Source organism: Zonotrichia leucophrys, chromosome 3, assembly GCF_028769735.1.
Source record: "Zonotrichia leucophrys gambelii isolate GWCS_2022_RI chromosome 3, RI_Zleu_2.0, whole genome shotgun sequence".
NCBI classification, from domain to species: Eukaryota; Metazoa; Chordata; class Aves; order Passeriformes; family Passerellidae; genus Zonotrichia; species Zonotrichia leucophrys.
The window spans coordinates 99116634-99142534 of NC_088172.1; the positions used below are offsets into that span (position 1 = coordinate 99116634).

Here is a 25901-nt window from a genome sequence, read left to right on the forward strand (position 1 = left end):
CCTGGAATGGCAGTGTGTGCACGAGGTACACACCACCTCATAATGCCATGATTGCTAAAAATCAAAGTGCACACACATGCACAAACCCCTGACTAAACTGCACCACTGGAGTGAGAGTATAAAATAGTCTGACAAATTTATTCCCCCTCAGTAACCAAGGCTCCTCACCTGTCTTTTAAGAACCAGGAGGTGCATCTTCAGCTAACAGGATGGGTTTGTAATCAGAGGGCTCAGAGCTCCACAGAATCCTTCTTGCAGCAGGCAGGTCTCATGCTCAGCACTTGTCTGAGTGCTGTTCTTGGGAAGCTGGAGGCAGTCCTGCAAGACACTGAACATCTGCACACATTTATGGCACAAAATCTCCTTCAATCTCAAGATGTTGCTGCTTTACAGACATGCTAGGAAAGGTCAAAGTCAGGAAATAACAGTTTAACAACAAGCAAGGAAACAGAGGCCAAAGGCTTCTCCTACCCATAGGTCACCAAGATTCATCCCCTAGAGAAATACAAAGTATTCAAACTCCTCATGGGACATTCTGTCATCCTAAGGCTTGTGGCAGTGCTCCTAAGAAGAGTTCATGACCATGCTGTGAGGCAGCCAGCAAAAAGACTGTTTCAACACACAGAGAAAAGAATAAATAAATCAAGACAGCCTGAAATTTTTCTAAACTCAGTGTTTTATTGCTCTGTGATTATTAGTTACACTTTGACACATTGCACTTCAGAATAGATTAGCACCTACTACATAATTTAAAAACTTAGTATCTTACAACTCATATAATTGGCACTATAGAGAAAACCCAGAGATCTGTCATTTTAACCCAAGACTAAAAGAGATAAAATGTTTACATCCTTTACTGTTGGCAGGTGAGCTTTCATTGTGGAAGGCCCTTAAAAATAGTGAACAGAAACTAAGAACCTAAATGCCCTCCAAAAATGTATAAAAACAGTAACAGATAAATCACTCCCTTCTTTACACCAGTCTTTTTGCTTTGGTACTTTTAGTACCCAAGTGCACAGTTATTCCCTCATCTCTTTCAAGGAAAAAAAATAGCATGATCAAAACTATGCTGACTACTTTGGGTGAAAAGAGGAGAGACTCCCACACACCATTCTCAGCACCCACACAAACAGTATTTTCATCAAAAGTGGCATTGTCTCAGGATTTCACACATCCCAAGAGGTTTATAAATAATAGATTTTGGAGTTCTTTAAAAAGGGAATAATTATTTGAATAAATAAATGCAGCTCTAATAGCTGCATTGGCTTTGGTGACCAGTTATCTATATGCAGCATAAGTTATCTTCATAAGGCAAGTGGTGAGCTAGCAGAAGTGAAGTCCCTGAGGATCAGCATCTCCACGTTCAACTTATTTGTTTCACAACGTGTGTAGACAGCCTGGAAAACAATCAGTCCCAAGGCATCTGCTTTTTAATCTCCCAGCACAGCTGCAGACCACACAATGAATTATTTCTGTACCTTTTCTGCAGGCAGGAATACATAAATAACGCCGAATAGTGAGGAGGAGGAGGAGGCAGGGAATTTGTTCTGCTAAACTTGGGCCAAGTGCTCCACCTTGTGTTCGTGCTCACAACACAGCTCAGAGCGACGCTCCCGGTGCCTGCTCCACCCCTGCAAGTCCCAGGCTGGAGTTTCTGATCCCTTCTGCCTGGGATGAGGTGTTGTCCATGGTGCCGTAGCACTGCTGCTCCGCGGGGGCCAGCACGGTCCTTTCGGTGGGGTGGGCACGCAGAACCTGCGGGACGTACATCTGAAATCACAAGTGAGGGCTTTTAGTGGTCTCTCAAACACAGTGCTCTGAGATGGGATAGCTGGAGGCAGTCCTGCAAGACACTGAACATCTGCACACATTTATGGTACAAAATCTCCTTCAATCTCAAAGGGTTGCTGCTTTACAGACATGCTAGAAAAGGTCAAAGTCAGGAAATAACAGTTTAACAACAAGCAAGGAAACAGAGGGCCTAAAGCTTCTCCTACCCAGGAGAAGTTTCCCCTTGTCACTCTTCTCTTCATCCTTTTGCCATTCTTCACTTCAACACCTCAGGCCTTTTGCACCCTGCTGGAGACTTCCTGGTGCAACACTGCCCTGCCCCTCTTGTCTGTGGCACCAAGGCCTTTCCTCCTGTCTCAGTCCTACATCCCTCTCAGTGACGTGGCAAGAAAGACCTGCTACATGCCACAACATTCAGAACTGCATTTGGCAGCTGCCCAGATGTGAGGCTCTGTCTGGGGCAGGGCACAGAACACAGCACACAGAGCTGCTGGAAGCAGTGTCTCAGCTGCTCCTGAAACCATAGGTACTTCTGGAACATCACCTGGGAGCAGCAAGGAGCCCAGCTGCAGAACTCTCTGGTCCCACATGCACGTGGCAAATCCCACAGTCCATGCAGATAATATATGCTACACAAGCTCTTTGGTAAGCAAGGTGAGAAATTAGGCTTTGCTAGGAAAAGTAAGGGAGTATTAGTAACTCTTAGCTTCTTACAGAAGATGTTGGGACTGTTGGTACATCTGTGTCTTTTCCTCTTTCACCTTGTGTGTCTTCAATCTGTAACCAGCAACAGGTGGGGAAAGAGAGAGAAACAACATCAAACTGGTGAGTGAAAACAATACACACATCATGAGCATCCAAAACCTGCACAGACAGATCTCAGTGCAGTTCTGGCACTCTCTGCACCAGTCTTTCTACACAGAATCATAGAAAGGTTTGGCTTAGAAGGGACCTTAGAGATCATTGAGCTCCAAGCCCCTGCTATGGGCAAAACCACCTTCCACTAGACCAGGTTGCTCCAAGTTCCATCCACCCTGGCCTTGAGCACTTTCAGGGATGGGGCATTCACAACATCACTAAGCAGCCTGTGCTAGTACCTCAGCAACCTCACAGCAAAGAATTTCTTACTTAGCTAACCTAAACCTACTGTCAGTTTAAAGCCATTCCCCCTTGTCCTCTCTTGTAAAAAGTCTCTCTCCACATTTTTTTGTAGGCTCCCTGAAAGGAAAGCCTTTTTTTGGAAGGTTGCAATTAGGTCAGCCCAGGTTGAACACCCCCAATTCTCTCAGCCTGGCCTCATAGCAGAGGTGCTCCATCCCTCTGGTCATCTTGGTTGTATCCTCTGGATTTGCTCCAAGAGGTCCCTGCCCTTCCTTGTGCTGGAACCCCAGGGCTGGATGCAGCCCTGCACAGGGGCAGAATCCCCTCCCTCAACCTCCCCACACTGCTGGGGATGCAGCCCAGGATCCTTTTTCCATACTGCTCTTTTTTCTCAAATTCAGTTCCTGCAGACACAGAGATTTCCCACTCTGCCAAGCAGCCCACCTGTACTACAGGCTCTCAGCAGGAAGGGAGGGACAACCCACCAGGAGCAGCTGGTGCTCCATCAGGCACACAGGGAGGTGCTGAAAGGACAGGTATCCATCACTTACCCTATAATTCAGTGGGCTCAGGTACTTGAAACAGCCAAAACAAGTGTAAGCCAAGCAAATAACAATGGTGATGTTGACAACCAGCAAGGTAAACATTGTTGTAGGTGCTTTAAAACCTAGAAAAATATCCAAAGAATACAATAAAAAAAAACATAGCAGAAAAATCCAACAAAAGCAAAAGAAGCCTTTATTTATCCTCCTCATTTTCAGAAGCTTCATGGATTTTTTTTCTTAGAGGAAATGGCAGCCCACTTTCAGCCACAAACAAGAGAATGTCATTATACACTAAATTCTCCCACTTTTCCTAGGGGCCAAGAAATGTTGCTGTAATACCTAAATGATAGGCAAGACTCAGAGTCATTCTCCTCCCTCATTCATCCATTCTGGACCCACTTCTTAAGTATTTTCATTAATGATCGGTGAAATATAACATTAATTGCATAGATTAATTATGATGATGGCACCAAATTGGATGGTTTGCCATCAGCTCAAAGGGATGGAGGTGGGGCAAGAGCAGAATCAAAATGGTCTTGGTACATAAAACTATTCCATTTGCTTTAAAGGATCAAAACAAACAAAAACCAACAGCAAGATAAAACTGTATGTAAAAAACAGGAAATAAGTACAATTTGGAAGGAAAAATAAATGTAGATATGAGGGATAATAACACTGCAGCATACAACTGCTGGAAAGCAGTCAATGGTAGGATGGTATCAAAGAACATGGGAAGAGAGGAAAATTTTAAAAAAAGACAAGTCTCTGGCACCTATACAAAATAATTCAGTGCTGGATAGTCTTGTCTACAGTAAAATATGAGCAGAACTGGGAAGAATCCAAGGAAAAAGATCAAGACAAGGAACAGTAAATATGAACTAGGCTGATAGGGAAGTTTTAATTCAGGGAAAGTGTAATAAACTATAGGAAAGGACATGGGTGCCTAGCATGGAAAAAGTATTAAAGATTACAGTGACTTCTTATTTTCCAGATCCACTAGGGAAATATTCTAAAGAAATTAATCTCATTTTGCAGTAAAGATGACTTGAATGGAATATTAGGAAAAAGTAAACATCACTACAAGCCCTAACTGTTTCCAAGCTTCTTCAGACAAAAGAGGCAACACCACCTCTCAGACATTTTTGTGGTAACCCTAAAATATGCAGTGGCACAGAATAGAAAAGTTTTACACTTTAGCAGGTTATAGAAGCCCTGCACAGGTCTGTTCACAAGGGGAAAACCACCACACACATGCAAAAAACAGAACCAAAAAAGCCCTACAAACACATCATTGTTCAAACCAAAAAAAAGGAAGTGAAAAAACCTCCCTAGGGGTATTGTGGAATGTCCTTCAGGGGAGGTTGTTTTTATAAGCACAGTATTTATCAGGTGGTGAGATGTGTCTACACCAAAGCCAATGTATGGTGCAAAGCACAAGGCCAACAGCAGAGATCAGGGAAGGAAAGTCTCCCACATCAGTTTTCCTTGCATTGTGTCCTCAGAACTGCCTGCCAACAGCTCTGGAGAACGTGGATTCAAGTGACTGTGGCAGGAGATGGGGCTTGAACTGCAGAGAGGCACAGTGATATAGGATGGATGGATGTGGATGGATGTGGATGGATGGATGGATGGATGTGGATGGATGGATGGATGGATGGATGGATGGATGGATGGATGGATTAAAAGCTGAGAAGGCACTGAGAAGGAAAAACTGAGTACAGCCTCTCACCTTCTGTGTGCAGTCAGGTGGTTTTTGATCCTGACTGAGAACTGGAGGAGAGGTTTTTCCAGCCTTACATTAATATTTGAGGAGTGAGAAACCAGAGTATTGTCACTGGACTCTGCAACCAGACTGAAACACCCATATCAAGCCAACCACACAAGTCAATGACCAAGCAATCAAGCTTTACACCATAAACTGATCTATTTTGCAGATGAGGAAGCAGAGCTCTCTTATCCTTCCTTCTTTCTTTTTGGCACAAGAAGCAATGAAATCAATGGCAATGAAATAAAAGTATCAAATTTCTACCTCTCAGACTGCCCTGTGCACTGACAAACCACTGAACAACCTCCTGTAAACAGGATCCTCTACACTGATCAAGCTAAACATGCTAATCCAGCCTGTGTTTTCCATTATTAAGGTCCCTAACAAATGATGGTTTTACCATGCAGAACTAGAAAACATTATAATAAAGATTTAATTTTTACTTCATCAGGATTTCCTTCCTAACAATTAAAGAGGTGCATCAGATGCTGAGTGCTTGGAGTTGATTTTTCTAAAGCATGCTCTAGAAATTCTCCTAGTAATTTAGAGGACCAGATTTATTGGTCTTCCTGGTTGCAAAAGCAGCTCTCAAAACAAGGGAAAAAACAAGCTCTCAAACATACAAGTAATGCAGGAACATCTATTCAAATCCAAGGACAGCCTGAAGCAATAGCTCCAAGTGCCTCTTGCATCCACAGGGAGTTTTCCATCTCCCTAAAGTTGGATGACAGCCTGTCAACAACACCTGACTGCTGGTCACAAACTGGTGGTCAGAAATGCTAAAAACCACAATGCAGATGTAATCATTTCTCATGAGGGCACAAGGCAGTCAGCTATCAGGAGTTTCCTTCCAAAGAAGGGGAACCCAACCCTTCCAGCACCACTGACATCCCCATTCCATGCCAAATGCTTTCTCCTGTATCATGGATAAAAACCTATAAGATGTTGCCCACCTTTTTCTGACATCAAAGCTGCTGGTACAGCACAGCCAATACAATCATTGCCAAGTACAAGCAAAAAACAGAATGTTTGTGTTTTAAAGATAAATTACATATAAAACATGAGATTTTAAACTCCAATGTGAAGAGAGTCACCATCTTACTTCAGTCTTCCATGTGAAATATGATGGATGATGTAGAACACACAAGGACTACCATTAGCCAACATTTTAGCATTTTTTCCTAGGAGATGGCTGTACAAGCCAGGCAAATTAAACTTATGCCCAGGCTGCACAAATGCAGGTAGTGAAGCCAGTGTTCATCTCACTATAAAGAGCTAATTCTGAGTAGATTTTTGTTCTATGCAATGATTTTTATTGTCTGTCACTTCACAGCCCAACTGGCCAATTCCAGATGTTTGATTAAAGGAATACATGATCTTTTAAGGAATACTGATTTAAGGAATACATGATCTCTTGTGAAATGAAGGAACACAGATCCTCATGCTGACAGTTTAATATATCAGCCATCTCCATGAAGGGCTCTTGTGCAAATCTCGTGTAGTTCATAGAAAATCACCATGACTCCCCCTTTAGGGAAGGAAATAGAAAAGTCCACAAAGCTTATGAAAGCCTTCTGAGAGATCCCATCTAATTCAGGGATGCTGGCAAGAGAGCTGGGAGCAGCTTCCAGGTGGAAACGGGTCATACTCACCTATCACAGACATTTTCTGAAAAATCCTTTTGCCAGGATCTTTTCTCCTGAGAAGCTGGGAAGCTTCAGCTTCTCCATGTTTTGCTGCTTTGGAATGTGATTGATTTGGAGAATTGTTTACCCACCATATGAATTGTTTTTACTTGATGACCAATGACAGCCAGCTGTGTCGAGGCTGTGAGCAGTCACAAGATTTTATTATTCATTCCTCTCTTTTCTAGCCTTCTGATATCTCCTTTCTCTTTCTTTAATATAGTTTTAGTATATAATTTTCTTTTAATATAATATATATCATAAAATAAAAAATCAGCCTTCTGAAACATGGAGTCAAGATTCTCATCTCTTCCCTCACCCTGGGGACCCTCAGACAGCACCACACTTACCCAGCCTCACAAATGAGTAAAAATAGAGCCAGAAAAGGCAGAGGATGGGAGCTGCCAGGGCCTGGTTGACAGCTGCAAAGTGCATTTTCTTCTCCAGCTTGGCAGGGAGATAGGCATAGTAGAGGTTGTGACGGTCCACCATGTGCTTCAGGAGGATGTAGATCAAACCTGGCAGGGAAAAGAGCAGAGCCAAGCAGAGGCTGTTGGAGGTTTGATAAAAAGCAGCAACTCTGAAGGGATCTGCACTAACCAAGTGAGTGGGTGCAGCCCAGACATGAGGGGGGTACAGCTGCTCCTAAAGCTTAGGAGCTGAGCTGTCTCTGTGGTGCCTCTTGTGCCCTCAGGGAGAGCCCAGAGCTCCTTCCAGGTGCTGCCACATAAGGCCAAGCCAGTAGGGAAGATTTCCCATCTCCCCTTGCACTGCTGCTGGTAAGGAAGGCATGACAGTGGCTCAACATCTCCCTCTCAGCCCTCACCAGATTGATGACTGGATTTCATGTCAGCTATTCCTTATCCAAACAAACAGCAACTGCTGTGGCAGCTATGAATTGCAGCAGCTCTGGGATGCAGTGGCACATTCAGATATTTACAACTGCACACAAAATGGAATGTAAGTAAATATCAATTACATTGTTACAGAAAAATTGGCCACATTCTCCCAATAATAAGGTTGTTGATTAAACCAGTTCTGAACAATATCTAATTTAGATAATTATCTTGTATCTAGCTCTGTAAAGTTTCGGATTAGAAAATGAAAATACCAACTACATAAAATTATTTAGTACTACTTATGTCTGATCTAAACCCCTAACTACCAAAGCCAGTACACTCAAATTTGAGAAATAAAATAAAGATCTAATAGATATTAAATGTATTTTCAACTTTTAAAGGCAGTACAAGAGCTAAGTAATTCATCATCTTTTTCACTGTTCCTCCACAAGAAGGGAAGGAAACTTGGATCCAAGTCCTAAGGATTATCAGCATTTGAATGGGAATAAAAATGCAGAGCTGGGCCTTCCAAACTTCCCACATGCCCCATCTCACTCCCACAGTGCCCACTGGAAAACTCACCAAAAGGGACAATGATGGGACATGTGATGCTGTAGGCCATGATGACAGTGAACACACACAGCATCCAGGCATACATTGCTCCAAATTCATATTCAAATGCCTGTTGCTAGGAACAAAAACAAAACACCCAAAACTCTCAAGTCATCCATCAATGTGTCAGGAGTTAAGAATAGATTCCCTAAAGCAACAATTCACCTTATCTTATTCGTTCTGAGAGATCAGTTATTTCCCTAAGAGGCAGAAATTATATAATTAGATGAAATATTTTGTGTTTTTATTACCTGGACATACAGAAAAGATGCTGTTTCTTTCTTAGCCTTAAAGTAATTTCTCAGAGAATCTGCATCTACAAGAAGCAGCTCCTTAAAATCACAAGGCAGAAAATAATTGTGCCAGACTCAGAACTTTCACCTTACTGTGGTAGCTACATACAGGCTTGAGTTCCCATTGTAACACCTGGAATTTCAAGTTATAGGATGACACTTCACCTGGAAGTGAAATTCCACCTCTTAAAATGGAATATAGGCAAAAATATATATTTTGCTAGGTTCAGTTTAAAGCAAGTTGTACACACCTGATGGCTGACAGAAGAAACTAACTCTGGGCAGTTTTAAACAAAAAATCCCCCTGAAGTTCAGACTATAAGATAAAATCAAAACTATTCTATAAAATCCAAATCATAAAACTCTGACTTAGAGCTATGAAGAGATTGATACCTGAAACTCAGAGCCTGGATTTTGATTTTTGACCATCTCTGACTGGAATAAATCCCTCCCTGCTATCTGTGCTGTGAATGAAGGGAATATGAACCTGCCGCGGACAAGCGAAACAAAGGCTAAAAAAAACAAAAAACAAGTCAGGAGATGATAGTTAATGGTATGAAGGATGGGTGCTGCCACTGTTTCTGACAAGGATCAGCCATTGAAATGCCTGAAGTACCTGTTTGATGTTTTTCCTCTCTGCTGTGGATTTGGCCATGATCATGCGAATGGTGTAGAGGATGAGCCCCGGCAGGCGCAGCAGCTCCATCCCATTGCCCACGAAGGCTGAGGCAATCACATAGTTCACAAAGAAGGCTCCCTGGTCAGGCAGGAAAACACATCTGCCAGGAAAGACACCAGACACTGGCTGGGAGATAGGCAAGCAAACACTGGAGGTGTACAATGTATTCCTATTGCCTTTGGAAATCTCTTACTGCGAGAATAAGCACTATGTAGGTTAGGAAGTGGCCAGCAGAACTTCTGATAACCTTGCTGTAAAAAAACACTGCACAATGCACACTACACACTACAGATGCAGCCAGGGTAGGATGTAAGAGCCTGGCTGAGTTGCAGTTCAGATGAGGAGTAAACTGCTCACAAAAAGATGCAGCTGCCTGATGGGTGGCTGAGAGCAGACAAGAGCATCATCTGATGTCTGCAACAGCAACCTGACACAAGACAAGATAAGACTGCAATAGAATAATTATCTCTCCTAATTTAGTAACTCCTAATTGTCTTCCTGTTACCAATTTTGAAATTGCATTTGTAAATCTATATCCTAATAATTGCACTCTATTCTTTCCCTCCAGGCACAGCAACTTAAAATAACCAATATCTGCAAATTTACAATGTAATGTGTGTAAAACCATATATTTTTCAGAAAAAGAACTGCTGCAGCTCTTTGGTCTCACTGTAATCCTTGAGAAGATCCCCTGTCAATGATATGCAACAATCCTCCTCCAATTCCAATATCTTATCATCCTTTCTCTGAAGAAATTCTTTCTAATATCCAGCCTTATTGTCTCCTCCCCTTATTCAGAAGCTCAACATCATCCCAAAGTAGCAACCCTGAGCAAATTTTAATAAACACTAACCAAGGACAGTGAACAGCAAAAAAAAAAACAAACTTAAGTCCTAAGTATTTCTTTACAAAAGAATAGCAAAGAGAGAATATTATTTAGCTGATACTTACTCCAGCCTAACTGCAGAATCAGAGGATTCTCTGTCAAACAGCCAGCGGAAAAAGAAATCCAGGCTGAAAGAAAGATGGTGAATGTAATTCAGTCTCCCACACCTTAGTTCTGTTTAAAAATGCTTCTCTTTTTGAGCAGCTTAAGTCAAGAGAGTATAGAAAGAATTTAGTAGAGCATAGAAAGAGTTTAAGCAAGTAATCTAAACACTACTTCAGCTTTATCACAGTTAATGATAGCTAGAAATAAGAAAAAAGGTACAAAATTAAACAGAACAAAAATATCTGCCTCATAGTAAAGTTTTATTATTAATTTTAAGATAGGACAAATAGATGTCATCCAGGGAAACAGACAAAAACTGTAAAGGTGGGGAAAAAAGGACAACTGAAGTATAAGACAGTCAGGAAACTTAGCTCTCAGCTATAATGGTGAGTATGGGAAACTTTTAATTAGCCATTGATCTTACATGGTCTTAAATCTCTTTGTTAAAAGAAAAGCCAGACTTTGGAAACTTTTAAGGGCTCTGAGGATCCCAGATGTAAGATGAATATTGAAACCTAATGTGTAATGATAACACACACACTGAAGGGAGTGGGGGTACATTGGCTACACCTCACAACTAGAAAAGAAAAGTAAGATGTCTCATTATAAAAGTACTCAGCCATTATCTCATTAAACTATGATTCTTTACCTGGTCAGACCAAGGGAAGGCAGAATCAATACCATGAAGATCAAAAATATGTAGACTTTATGCATCATTATTCTGTTCTCTGCAGATCTATCAACATAAAAAGGCACTGAGTGAGAAGCTCATACAAAAAGCTGCCACATATGAAGGATCTTTCCTGGACAATGCCAGACTTGTCAGACTCTCAGCTTCCCCTACCATATCACATTGCTACCAGATAAAAACCAAACATCTCTGAGATATTCACCAATATGGACCAAGCAGAATTTCGGTATCTTCTTGGGCAACAAAAATCTTGCTGAATGATAATTCAACAAGATTTATTTTGTATAAAAAAGTGTTGCAAGTGGTGTTTTTTTGTATAAAAACAAACAAGGACACCCAAAGACACCTTGGAAAGAAACTGCTCAAGTGCCATGCCAATAGGGATTAAGCAGTTCAGAAAAAGGCACCACTGCCAAGAAACCAGACACTTAGACAAGCTCCCTGTCAGGTGTCAAATCCTGGAGAACAACATGACACTGCAAATGCTATACTCCCACTACAGCAGCAGGAACATGGATCCAGTGACCGCCTGTTGCCAGAAAAGTGGAGCTCTGTGAACACTTCAGACTCCTAGAGGTGGGATCTGATAGGGCTTTAAAACCACAGGGGTTTTATTATAGGAACACTTGGGCACTGTGAGAGCCATCAGTGTAACTGAAATCAGACCTGTGATCTCTAGTGACTTCAGCAAATTATTTTAACTGGTGGAGAAGGGCACAAAGTTCATGTGTGCAGCACAGCTACCAAAACAAAGATGATGAAAAGCATCCAACTGTGACAAATAAACAATAGACTCTAGAAATGGTGTCTTAGAAAAGCATTGAGTAAAAATTCAAAAGCAAAACCACCAGATTTACCTTAGAATATAAAAACAAACAATGACTACAAGTTTTATGGATAAAGACTGAGTGGAGTTGAGATTGCAGTGCCATGCTTTTATCTGTGTGTAGGTAAACAGGGCATCAATTCTGATACTGCAAACCAAACTGTGCTGAAATCTCCAAGTGGGTTTGACATCTCTGGGTTGCCCCAGCTCAGAGTGAAAACCTTGCACCAACACATCTGCTGGGCCTCTGGCCCTATAAATCTTTTGAGATCACCACTGATATCCAACAGATCTGAGCTCTGAACCAGGACTTACATCCAGACCATTTTGTCATGCCAAACAAAAAGATGCATGCCCTTTTTATATTGTCAGCCTGGAGGGGATCCAAACCACATGGCCAAGCTTCCCAGAGAGCAAGTTAATGATGGGATTTGGGGCACTTGCCATGCTCCTGTTGAAGCTACACCTCCTGAGCCTGCTCTTACAATATTTTTTTCTGATTAAACACAAAGAGGAGTGAGGTGGGGAGCAGGGGAAAGCATAAGCAAATCATGTGGTCATGTTAGATTTGCTGTGTGGGTTACAAATTACCCAAACCCTGAAGTGTGGTTGTAACACTAGAAAGAGACAAGAACAGGAAAGGTCTTGCTAGGAGAGGTCTGCAGATTTGAGAGCTGTGGGAAAGATCAGCACTTCATTTATCTCAGTAGTTCAGCTGATAAGGTAAAAACAGAGGGAAAAGTTGCTTACTTTGTCCAGTGGGACTCCAGCAAAGTTGAGTAATAGACAATTGTTGGTAACAAAGCTGAGAAGGACCAGAGCAAGAGTGTTGGGAAAAACTGACTGATGACAGGATTCTAGAGGGGGAGGAAATAAGAATTAGTATTAAAAACACTTTAATGCAGTGATGGTAGAACAGAGATGCTAATATTTTGCTTTTTGTAAATTATAATAGGATGAAGTGAAAAAATTATATTCAGATAATCTTAAATTGAGTAATGAGTGCTTAGCACTGGCATGCAAGCCAAAAAATCCAAGTGAGATTTGGAATTAAATTCCATGAGAGTGCAGTCTCACAAGTAGTTTTTATGTAGTTTACACTAGCTTGGGGAAATATTTCCAAAGAACAGCTTGCAAGCTGCTTTAGTTGCAGTCAAACTAGGATCAGATATATATGTCATCTTGCTTTGAATCCCATAAGCAAAAAAAAAAATAACCATCTTACCTCAGCATTAAAAATCCTTCTCATCATAAAAATCAAAATACACAAAATCAAAATACAAAACATCCCTGATTATGACAGGCTGGATTTGAAATTCCATTTCTTTTCCAAAGATTTTTGATTACAACATTTAAAATTATTTAAGTTTGGACTACAATTTTTTACCACAAATACATAAACATGTTATAATAATATAAAACCTCAGATAAAAATTACTTCAGATTATTATCCAGGAACAAAAGAGGGCTAAACACCTGATTATGAACTTATGGTTTTAATCAGCAGCTACATTAAACAGTCCTGAGAATTTCAACTGAAGCTGTAAGGCAGGAATTTCAACTGAAGGTAAAACAATGAAACCCTATCAATTTACCAAAATTATTCTGATTCACAGCTATATCCAAACATATGGCAATACTCACATTAAGGTAGTGAATAGGTTTAGTGACATTGAACTTGTCCATGGTTGAGATGATTATGGAAGGAGTGGTAAGAAAAAACAGCACAATAAAAAGAAGCAAATTAATGCAAGCCCATCTAAACCACCATTTAAATCCACGCACTGAAAGATTTTTCCTGGAGAAAGAAATAAAAATAAAAGGGGCATTAAAACAAGCAGCAAGCATTTGCGGTTAAAAAAAGATATATATATAATATCTGTCAAATAACAGGTGGCACTGCTTTTTCTAAACTGAGCTTTCAAAGTTATATAACAAAGCACCACACAAGTCCCAGTTGCTGTTAGAAATAAAGAGAACTGTGCAAATTCTCTTGAATGATGCCATAAATTGTGCTTGCAGAAGAACATATCCAATATTTCATTACAGAAACACAATATCTAACCTAGGTAAGGTTTGGGATGCAACACTTGCATTGTTCAATAATACAGAAGTACTAAACAGAAATGGAACAAGAAGAGACAGAGGACACAGAGAATTTCTTCAAGAATACCTATCAGAGGCAGAATCTACCAAAAAATTGTGATTTGAACTAAAATTTAAAAAAATACATATCAGAGGCAGAACCTACCAAAAAAACTGATTTGAAATTAAATTTCAAGTTTTCAAACACTGCATCCCTTCCTGCCGTATTAAAACAGCAACTGTAGATTTGAAACAAGTAAAGTTCTTAAATGTTATTTGAGATGGTTGTCAAAAGGACTGGAATGATTTGAGCCCCAGGCAAAGTCAAATATTCAGAACAAACAAAACATGGATACAGAGGTTCAGTAACATCCCTGATTATGACAAGTCTTCTTGGCACATCCCTGGGTCCCTCTTCTCCAAGGTGAAGGGAAGAAAAGGAAAAGAACAGGAAGAAGACAGAGCAGAGTTTACAGAGTGGACCAAGTTATGCTCACCACATAGCAACTCAAAAATATATACATATTTTGAGGATACTCAGCACTAAAACCAAGTTGCTTCCCTCAGATCTTAACAGTACATGTGCACTCAAAAAAGGAAATACTGAGGGAAAGATATAAATAGTATTGGGTTTTTTTAAAATTTTGGGATGGAAAAACTCTAGTCCATTACCCCAATAATATCCACAGACCCCAAGGTCAATGAAGAACACCAGTAATGAAAATAAAGACACAGATCAGCCACATTTTAGCACCACATAAAGTTTTAGTTTAGGGTTAAAAAAACCCACACTCATCCCTGTTTATCCTGTGCCCATTCTAATTCTACATTCTCACCAACAAATGGATGTAAGAGAGGAATCTTACCAACAAATATTCTCAGGGTAAGGAGCATATGTAACCTCCCAGCTGGATACACACAGCTCCCTGCTGTAGGGTGATGGCTGGGGCTCTCCTTTACACTTAATGCTCTGACATTTGCAGGCATTGAAGTCCTTAAGGATGCTGTAAGGAAGAAAAGGAAGATTTTTCCATTTTTTTACACCTGACAATGCTAAATATGTAATGAGAAAGTCTGGGAATAGTGATAAAGGATTTGGGGTTTTTAAATTTATTTTAATAACCTGCAATCAAGATTAAACAACATTGTAACATATTACCCATTAATGACCATTATTTAAACAGCTGCTACCACAGGCCTGAGATCTGTTTTGTTAAAAATAAAAAGCAGTCTTGATTTAAACTGTTTACTGCTTCTACCAACATGAACAACAGCAATGAGTCATATTAAAAAAAAATTTAAAAGAAATCAAAGCCTTAGAGCATTGGAAAAAATAAAAGACAGTTTCCTAAACATATCTTTACATAATACAGCTGTCTTCAAATCAAAGTAGACTAATGAAATGAGACTGCAGACTAATCTTTTACACTAGTATCAAAACCAGCCAATTTTGCCTTGAGTACCAACTCTCAGAAGAATTTTTAGCATGCTAGTATCCTCACAATTTAAAATATTAGCCTCTTTCACCCACTTCTAAAATAATCACAGTGCTTAATTCTATCTTCCAATATTATGAGTTGACTGACACTCAAAATTTAAAGAAAAAATTTAAACATGCCCAGAATAAATGCTATCAAAGATCTCTCAAAGGACAGCAGTAGAAGGGTGAGGAACACATTCAGAAACTATTTTATTACAGCAGCATAGAAACAATAGATATTATATTTAGATGGGGTGATTCCAAAATCTGTGAACATGCTTTTTTCTCAGTTGTGGTTTTAACATAAAGAAGACAGAGAACCACACACAAGAACACCAAACTAACAAACACAACCCTCAACCCCCCAGACCTTTTCCTTACCAGAATTCAAGCAGGGATGTCAGATTGGCAGCATCTTGCAGCAGCAAGCATTTAAGACAATTGATTATTCTTTGATAGGTTATTTTAAAAAATATATATAGAGCAAGTTTTAGCCATCATTAAAAAGCTTCTACAACCACCTGAGTCCCCAGAACCTCACTTCTGGTGTCCTGTTTCTCTCATCCTATTTCAGGGCTCTGCAGAGCAGAGCATCCTAAGGGCACCAAGTAACTTTCTAATTTGATGGGAGTCTCAGCTTCACACATAATTTAATCTAATTTCCCAGAGAATGGAGTCCACCAGATTAATTCCAGGTTAAACAAACTAAAATATTTTCAGGTCTTGATGGCTGAACTCAGAGATGCCTGCAGTGCAGCTCAGAACACTTGTTCAAGGAGGGACTAGCACATCAAAATTGTACACAACACATCAGTAGCTACAGAAGGAACTTCAGTGCTTATTTCTTCTTTCATTTTCACACCTCCAAATGCTATCTCATTACAAATTTAAGAGAGGAGGCAGATTTCATCACACAATCACTACTCAATGAAAGAGTAGCAAGCAAAACTTTCTCTGATATACCAAATTCTTGCAAGAAATTCTACATCCTGGACTTCCCTGAAAAACGGCCTCAACAATTGTCTCTCTAACATGACTTGAAGGCCAAAAAAAAATGCAGACAATTTAAACTACAGAGGCTAAGAACAGAAAAAAGCATGATGTGTTATGTTGCAATACAAATATTATCCTGCTTTCCTTTACCCATTTTGGGTTAGCAAAAGATGTTTACGAAGTGCCAACAGAACATGGGAGGCTACACATATTTTTCTCTGCAAATAACTGAATAAAAAGCACAAAACAACTTCTGCTATTAGGTCTAAACATATATCTATAACAGCAGGTAAGAGATGTACAGAATTTGTGTATCTCTCACCTGTGGCCAGGTCCCTCACTGAGCCTACCCTGCTGAGATGATTTAACTGGCAGTGTAATTTGTACCCACTCTGATAATTTGGTAATTGGACCATTTGCACAGTAGGAAATGGAGTTGTCACTAACTCATATTCAAGAACCAATTAGTCTGGCCTCCTAAAAACCTACCCTGATGGACTGGATCCCACACAGAAGAGAAAGGCTCTTTAGCCCATTAAATGTCCCAAGCCTTTTAGTCCTTTAGGTAATTTCTTCATTCAAAGCATAGAGGCTAAAATACATTTATGGAAAAACTTACCAGAAAGCAAAGCAGAGCAAATCCACAGAATGGTGAAAAAGAAGAAAGGAAGAACCAACATAAGCAAACAAGGGACATAAACAAGAGATCATTTGTACTATTTTAGTAAAAAGAGAGCAAACAAGACAATGGACAAAACTTACTAGGTTGCCATGGATTTCTCTTGAAATGTTACAAAGGCCATGCCCAGTGGGTTATTATGAACAGCTTGTTCCTCTTTTGAATATTCTTCCTCAAGTTCATTTCTAACTTTGGTATAATAATCTACAGCATCCTCCTGTGGAGAAATTGATGGCTGTTACATGCAATGTACCAGATGGCCAATATCCTCAATAACACACAGCTCACACAAACCATGGTCACCCTTCCTCAGGCCACTCCCAAAATTACAAATCGTGCCACAAGGCAAACACAACAGGAAGATTTTCTTTTACTTCAGTTTGTGCACTAAGATTACATTTCAAAAGTTTCAGGGAATTCCTTTTCTGCGCAGTACAAGAACATGGCAGATAAGCTATGAATGAATAAAGAATTTTCTGAAGGTCAATGAAACATGACACAAACCCTATTTTCTACTCCTCTAATAACCTACTTAGCTATAACTAGAGAAGAACAGAATCTCTTACCCTTTCACATCCTCTCATTTCACAGCAGCAGAATTGACCACATGGCTTAGGGTTGATTTGGACCCTCTTGCCATACTTCTGATGCAGGTGTTCATAGTAAATCAGGCTTTTTTCTGCCTGTTTTCTGCACAAAAAGATACATCCATAACATTTTGCAAGAAAACAGTATCAACATCAAGCTTAAAAAGATTATAATCCCTGAGAGGAAAAAATTGTGCTGAGGACTGATAGCTAATTAATTAGTCACCAAAGATATTTGCATGCACTTTATTTTAGTTACTTATAAAATTATTTGCAAGTTTGTATAATCATTATACAGCCTACATGTAGTGAAGTTCTAGGACTATTCACTACTTGTAGTGAGGGTCCAGGAAAAATAACAACCCAATTTTATTTTTGAGAGCCCAGAAGACAACACTTGTCTCTCCTGTGACCAGCACCTCTGGCCAAAGCAGCAGGGTTAACAGTTATTAATTCAATAGTTCAGTTTTTCACTTTGTCTGTCTATAAATAATTAAGTACATATATAGATAAATAATTAGCAAGTCAAAACTTAATTTAGGCAACACACAACATATCACACCAACAAGAGATGGGCTGAGCCCCATAAACTCCTTTAAAACACAGCTGAATCTAACTGAGGTGCAGAACTTGAAGAGCAGAATCCACCTTTAGGATACACCAGGTTAGTGCTGCTGGTGCATGTTGATTAAGGACTAACACACCATTCAAAGAATTATGCTAAATTTGTGTAAGTTACAAAAACAGGTACCTTTTTTTGAAAAGGTTGATAAGCCTGGCTACATCATAACACAGCTGCACCTCCAGCACAGTGCAGGTTGGGTAGGCATCCCTGAAAGGAAGCAGCACATGAGAGCCGTAAGAACAGAAAGTACAGTGAAGAAAGTGTTTCAAGAGCAGCACTGGTATCTAACTGACAACTCATCACTCATTTCATTTCTGAATGAGGTATCAGAGAGCAGAGACTTCCACAGACAGCAATTGGAAGTCACTCAATATGAGATGCACAACTTTATTCCAAGAAAAAGTTGTGTGGGGGCATGACTGGAAAGTGTGGATACACAGACACTTGCTTAAATTCTGATTCAAAGATCAGTTAACCAACTTGATTGAAATATAATCTTTTCTGAATTTTAAAATTTATCTCCTTGGGCAGGGAAAACTACCAGGAGAATTCTACATCTCCCATTCCTAAACAAAGATGGAAAGAAACTTTTTACAAGGGCATGTAGTGACAGCATTAGGGAGAATGAATTCAAACAAGAAGAAAATAGGTTTAGGTTAGATAAAATAGGTTTAGATTAGATATTAGGAGGAACTTCTTCACTGTGAGGGCAGTGAGGCCCTGGAACAGAGAAGCTGTGGATGCCCCATACCTGGAAGTGTTCAGGGTCATGTTGGATGGGGCTCTGAGCAACCTGGTCTAGAGGAAGGTGTCCCTGCCCATGGCAGGGAAATGGAACCTGATGCTTTTTAAGGTCCCTTCCAAGCCAAACCATTCCATGACTCCAATGTTATCACTCAAGTGTGGGACTTACGTGAAATGGTTTTGCACGATCTCTTCGCTCGCATTTTTTGGAAGACCAGTTATGAACAATGTGCACTTAACCTGGGAGAGAAAATGTAATTACATTTTGATAAGCTACATTACAAAAGAGAAAACAAGAATATACAGAAGGCCAAGACACAGCACAGTTAGCTGTGTAGTAGAGCAGGAAAAAAGGTAGATAATTGTGATTTTGGTGGGAGCTCATCTATTTAAGACAGCACCTTCTACACTGGTAATAGGTTACAGCAAAATTTCACAAAGCCCTCCCCAACCCCCTTCTCTCCATTTGTTTTCACAATTCACTCAGTAGAGCATTGCTTTCAGTCAATTCCTTCACTTTTATGTCACATTCTAGCATGCAGGAGGCACCTTAGCCATTTTCTTTTTTAGCATTATCCAATGGCAAATACACGTTTTTTCACTCCAATACAGACACTTACTATGTTTTCTTCTTTATATGTGACATACTTCATGTGATGTCTCATGAAGACAACAGTCAGAATCAGGTAAACAACAGCAAAAACTGTGTGCAGCCATAGAAGATTATTGCTGTCAGACAAAACAGAAATATGAGAAACAGGAAGAGCCAATTGTCCAGCTGATAGAGGCAGCCATCAAAATGATAATCAGATCAAAACCTCTCACTGAACACAAAACAAGGAAAAAAGGCAGCTACTGGTAGTCAGTCACACCTATGCAGATGCCTTGGACAGCCAACAGGATTATTTGCTTCTCATAAAATTCTATGGGGCATGGAGCTAAAAAGAAAAGAGATGCTCTATGACATGGACATATTTAGGCAGTGTTTGGCTTTTACTTTCTCATTCAGATGCCATATGTGACATATGATGCTATTTGCCAAAATGTTTGTTATTTACTTTATTATTTACTGTGCTCAGTGCATAATTAAACTCTCCTTGAACATAATCCTTACTCAAATTGAAAACAGCCTCATACAGGGAAGAAATTTTGCTCTTCTGAAAGCTCCTTCTTCAAAGCTTAAAGAAGTTCTGTTCTGTGAACAGCTCTTCAGTTTTGTGAAGAGCATTAATAATTGCAATTAAACTAAAATACAGGAACCTATTTTACAGATTAAAAACATCTCCATCAGTTACTTGGTTTCATAATATGGTAAAACAAAACAGAAATTCTACTGACCATAGTACCAGGGATGGATGTGGATTGATCAAGAATAAATCAGAAGATTTGTGTAGAGCTTTGTACTTTTACTATTTTACAGACTTTTAAAGACACATTGAAGTAATTTTAATTGTAATCTCAGATGGGAGAGATATGCACACACATAAATCTAATGTAAGGGAATTTAAATCATCCCAGCTGCAGATTCCTTCTGAAGCATGGTTTCCTTTAATGGGGAAACTTCTGAAAAGAATATCACTGGGTGTGCAGTCATTAGCCAAGAGAAACCTGTGGTGTAAGAAGTGAAAGCTGAGAGACCAGAAGCCCACTCTCAGGATTTCTTATCAGCCCTGCAAGTGCACAGCCTGAAGCAGAACATATCCCAGTTTCAGCTGACAGACAGGGATTAAGTTATTCCAACCCCATGAGCCATGCTGCAATATCAATTCTTGTGTTTAGAGACCATGGAGGGAACAGACATCAGCACAGAGGGACTCTGCAAGACTCACCTGGTTTGTAAATTTACTATAGTTGTTCTTCCAAAACTATAGGGATCTTTATCTAAGAGGAACAAGAGAAGTAGGAAAATTAACAGGTGCAACACTTACTGTCAGAAAGTCATCTTTTATTCTATTTTTTAAAGAAGCTGATATATTTCTTTTTAATGCTGAGCAAGTTCATTGATAAAATGATTTAGAATCACAATCAATGCTGGTTTACTCTGTCCTTGTTTTAAAGTTGGAAAAGACACCCCTAGATTATACCACATTCAAGTTCAAGAAAAACAGTAGAGTGTTTTGAAATTCTATACATTAGATCTTTGAAGCTGTTCTCTTTCTCCCTCCAATCTCCCTTCATGTCCATTTACAATATTGCTTAGGGGTTGAACATATTTCCTTCACGCTTTTCCTTCATCTTAACTGATTTCTTATCTCAGGCTTTTAAGCTGCATTAATTCAGTGTTGACAAAACAGTGCTGACAACCTTGCTAAGGTCAAAAGTGGGTTTGCATGGCATTATTTCAATAGACTGCCAAGTTTAAAAAACTTATAATGCAAGTGAGGGAAAACTGAGCAAATGATCACAAAGGAAAAGGAGTTTAATGTATCTAGAAAGACAAACAATCCTTCCAGCCCAGACTGTTAAACCACATTGCAAGTTAAGTCATCACAACTGAAAATGCACAAATCACCTTACAGTGGAAGAGGAGGAAGAAGGGGAGAGATACTAAAGTTTGGTTTCTGCTGTATTTCCTAGACTCACAAAGGTTAATGCAGAAAAACAGAAGCTATATTGTCATGCTTTAATAAAAAGCTCATTTTAATATAACAAGAGAATTGCCAAGAAAGAGCTCATAAAAGGGAGGTCAGAGATGGAAGTGCCAAAGGTAAACAATACAAAAAGGAAAAGGTACAATGTACCCTATTACAGACAAGAACTGTGTCACAAGGCTCTTAAAAACCATGAACAACACTTGAAACATGATCTTGAGGAGGCTGATACAAAGCCAGGTGTGAAATGGGATTCTAAGGGCTCATAATCAAAAATAGAAGAATGTATGAACAGGGTTTAACAGAGATCTCACTCAAAGAACTCAGGTTTTCCACCAGCAAATGAATGGCAGACTAGAGGATATTGGAGGTGCCACACTGGAAGACATAATGAGGACTAGACTGCAAGAAATATGAAATGAAATTTATCTAGTCAGCAGTGACAAAGTCTCTGCAAGATTTGTCCAATTTTGAGACACAAACAAAGACATAAAGGAACAATGGCAGACAGTGTAGTTAGATTAAAAGAAAAATTCAAGGCATGGCTGATGATTTTATGATCAGCCAAATGGAAAATATTTCTCATTAGAGACCAAATTAACTGGTTTGTTTAGAGAAAGAGGGAAAAGCAGATAAAAAATGTTTATCATTCTCAAGTAGCTACAAGGATTTTGTAAAGAGGAAAAGAATAATCTATTATCTCCAGTGACAGATGAGAAAATTTATTTTAAATTAATTGAAACAAAAGAGGTTCAGACTGGATACTAGAAAAAGATTTCTCAGCTGTGAAGATGTTTTCCATTGACTATCACCACCAATAAAAACCATAATGATCAACCCCAGTTAAGAGGGCATGGGTAAAGTTAATCCTGCCTTGAGCCTTTTTAAGTCTTGTCATCCAAGTCTTATCTGCAATCCTGTTTCTGACAACTGTTGAAAGAGCCCCCTACAATCACACAAATTCCACATCAGACTGAGGGGGTGTGCTGGGCTTGTGTGGCCAGGTTTAGGTAACAGGGGGGCAACAGGGGTGGATTCTGTGAGAAGCTGCCAGAAGCTTTCTCTGTGTCCAAAAGAGCCAATTCCAGCCAGCTCCAGGACAGACCCACTGCTGGCTGAGGCCAAGCCAGTTAGGAATGATAGCAACACCTCCATGATAACATGAAAAATGTTCCTGTGCAGATCTAACTGCAAGCAGGGAAGAGCTGAGTGAGAATATGTGAGAGGAACAAGTCTGCAGACACCAAGGTCAGTGCAGAAGGAAGGGCAGGAGGTGCTTCAGGCACCAGAGCTGAGGTTTCCCTGAAGAACCATGGGGATGCAGAGATCCACCTGCAGCCCATGGAGCAGACCCACACTGGAGAAGGTGGATGCCTGAGAGGAGGCTGCAATCCTGTGGGAGGCCTGTGCTGGAGGAGGGTCCTGACAGAGACCTGTGGACTCATGGAGAGAGGAATCCATGTGGAGCAGCTTTCCTGGTGGGACTTGTGACCCTGTGGGGGACTCACACTGTGCATGGAGGACTGCACCCTGTAGAAGAGTGACTTATGGTGCAGCAGTTTGTGAAGATGGCATCCAGCCAGAGTCAACCCACTAGAGTAGTTAAAACACCACCTTATAAACTTTACCAAAATTTAAAAAAAAACCTAAAGAGTTTTTGCTATTATATAAAATAAAGAACTGTTCTAAGAACACAAAAGAATAAATCCTTACCAAGCAGATCACCTGAGAGGTTGACAGGCAATATCACACACACAGACAAAATGCTGATGGCAATCAGCAGGCAGATGATGTGGCGCTGGAAGGCGAGGTAATGGATGGCATCTTCCCCACACCTCTCGTGAATCTCATCATCACTGCAGCAGCCAGAAAAACACATGGTCAGCTTACTTAATCTTCTTGGGAGTGGTTTATGAACATCTATTAAATCCTGAGTCTACTTAGTGACATTCCCATTCCCATCAATCCCTACTGGCTTTCAAAATGGCTGTGTTCTTTCACGTGGAAATTCAGGTTCCAAAATGTGTTTTCCTTGTGCAATGGCACTATACAAAACTCAACACTAAGGAATTTAAGGTTGAAACAATAATCTGAAAAGCAAATATGAATCCAAATTCTTTTGGACTAGAAGAAGACAAAGCCTTTTGCTGTGACTTCCTGCTTCATGCCTAGCTCTCCAAATTTAAGATCAGTGACAGTATCCAGTCACTCCATAAAGGCCTCCTAGGAGGCAAATTACAACAGAACCACCTCACTCTTATGGCACCCAGCTAAGAGGAGATAGAAAAGGTTTTGCAATGAACTCTCACCATCTCTCCACTGCCAGCACATTAGATCATCAGAATAGGAGAACTTAGAAAAGGAAGGAACTGAACTAGCAAAAATGGAGAAGAACAGGCTTAACTCCCACCCCTTTCATATTTCAATATATCCAAACTAGAAATTGGTTTTTAAAGTCATGATCTACTAAGCCCAAGAGACATAAAGAACACACATCACATGTCTAACATTTAGTTTCTGGGAAACACTGGGATGGACTTTCCCTAGGTCGCCAGTTCCAGCCCCAACCAAACCACCAGTTCTCCACAGAAACCCCTGCAGGGAAATCCCACTGCCTGCCTGGGGCCCTGCTGGCTTCAAACAGGGGAACACCCACGAGGTACTCTTTGAAGAGTAAAATCCTAGAGTGTCATTATTAGCTCTGAATCCATATAAATGCTGTATATTCCCTCAGATTCACACACTGTCCCAAGATTGGGAAGTCCCTGGGCTTCTAGCAGGACAACTGTATCCTGAAAAAGTATTCCCTTGTTTTCACTTCCTTTTTTCAACCAACCAGAGGCACCTGTAGCAGTGCTTGTATTAAAATTCTATCTACTCAAATGGAAAAATAACCCCCAACATTTTGGAATGGAAACCACTTTTCTAAATTAAAAAAGATCAAAGCAAACCACAGCTCACTATTTCTGTTTCACATACTTACTGCATCCGAAAAGCAGCTGTAATCCAAGAACAAAACCCCTATAAATAAAATAAAAATTTTAAAAAGAAGTTTTTAGAAGCTGACATACAAAAAATAGAGTCTAATCCATCCCATTATGATAAGTCTTTCTATTAAGACAATATCTTAGCTAAAAAGCTGGTAGCTTGTTGCTCTGAAATACAAGGGACTAATACAAGTTAATCAGTTAAATGCTTGTTAAAAACACTGCTGTGATTACATTAAAAGAAAGGCTTCTCATATAGGTTTACAAATCCCCCAATGAAACTGGATAGCAGAATTCACATCTCACTGAGCACCCCACAATGATTCAAAAAAAAAACCCTTTCTCTCTCAAAAGGGCCCCTCTTTCAAGTGAACATTATCCAACTAAATAGACACATGTTACTCCACAGTTAAAGTTGCTTTATGGTTTTAAAAAGATGGAGTAAAGTACACAAATAGCTGAGCAATCCTGATCAACCACTAGTATGCTTTTGATGCTCACACAAATCATTAATTGCAAGGCTAGATATTAAGTTGATGCATGTATATGTAAAATGTTGAAAACTTAGGATGCCACCACTGGGCAACTCTTGCATGGCTCATTCTGAAGTTGCAACACAAAATTATAGGGGTGTACCAATTCAACAATTTCAGAAAGACCATGGAGGGAGCCAGTTATTGGCCAAAATATTACCCTCCACTTCAAACCATTTTGATTATTGAGAGTGCATAACATTATTATTAACCTCACACTTGCATCCAGTTTTCTCAACACTGTGAGGAAAACAATGTACGGTGAAGAACAACTAGGTATTATTTGCAATGTGAACTCAATGTAACTTTTTCAACTGTCATCCCAGTACAAATTATCTGCTAGGTTTCTTTTTTTACTCTCCCCTCCCCCTTTGAAACACTAACATATAGTCCCTCTCTAAATTTAAAGAAAAAACAACAAAACAACAAATCAGACTTAGAAACAATGACACAAGATTCTGGTTTTATGATATGGCAAGAGTTGGTCAGGAAACAGAGATTATGCATGGTTTTATAGAGACACAGTTGACAATGCACTATTAATTTTTGCATAGAGATGGACTTCCAGTTTAATGATGGTTCATTGAATGGCAAATTCCAGCAGATTCCATTCAGGAAGCATTATCAGAACTCTGAGATATTTACCTTATCATACTCAAGATCTTCAGGTACTGATGATGATGTTGACAGCCGGTTATATCTTGATTCACTAAAACACATGAAGGGATGCATTTTAGTATCTTTAACAACAGAGCATGGAGTTTTACAGAATTATTTCA

The 25901-nt window shown here is 39.7% G+C and overlaps 1 protein-coding gene across 3 annotated transcripts in view; it reads right to left on the reverse strand.

The window, feature by feature from the left end:
* Positions 1-658: 658 nt before the first annotated feature.
* The window catches only part of TMEM63A (transmembrane protein 63A), a 30816-nt gene continuing 5573 nt past the window's right edge, over positions 659-25901 (reverse strand). For all 3 annotated transcript variants that reach the window (XM_064709496.1, XM_064709498.1, XM_064709497.1), the window contains exons 5-24: positions 25768-25831; positions 24586-24623; positions 23316-23458; positions 20841-20892; positions 19632-19740; positions 19181-19251; positions 18394-18474; positions 17622-17745; positions 17139-17272; positions 14770-14907; positions 13463-13616; positions 12569-12675; positions 10951-11037; positions 10262-10324; positions 9248-9410; positions 8309-8414; positions 7238-7405; positions 3444-3559; positions 2506-2568; positions 659-1770 (exon numbers count right to left, since the gene is read on the reverse strand). In XM_064709496.1, coding sequence (XP_064565566.1) covers positions 1600-1770; positions 2506-2568; positions 3444-3559; positions 7238-7405; positions 8309-8414; positions 9248-9410; positions 10262-10324; positions 10951-11037; positions 12569-12675; positions 13463-13616; positions 14770-14907; positions 17139-17272; positions 17622-17745; positions 18394-18474; positions 19181-19251; positions 19632-19740; positions 20841-20892; positions 23316-23458; positions 24586-24623; positions 25768-25831 — 2152 coding nt within the window. In that variant the 3' untranslated portion in view covers positions 659-1599. The remainder of the gene's footprint in view (positions 1771-2505; positions 2569-3443; positions 3560-7237; positions 7406-8308; positions 8415-9247; positions 9411-10261; positions 10325-10950; positions 11038-12568; positions 12676-13462; positions 13617-14769; positions 14908-17138; positions 17273-17621; positions 17746-18393; positions 18475-19180; positions 19252-19631; positions 19741-20840; positions 20893-23315; positions 23459-24585; positions 24624-25767; positions 25832-25901) is intronic.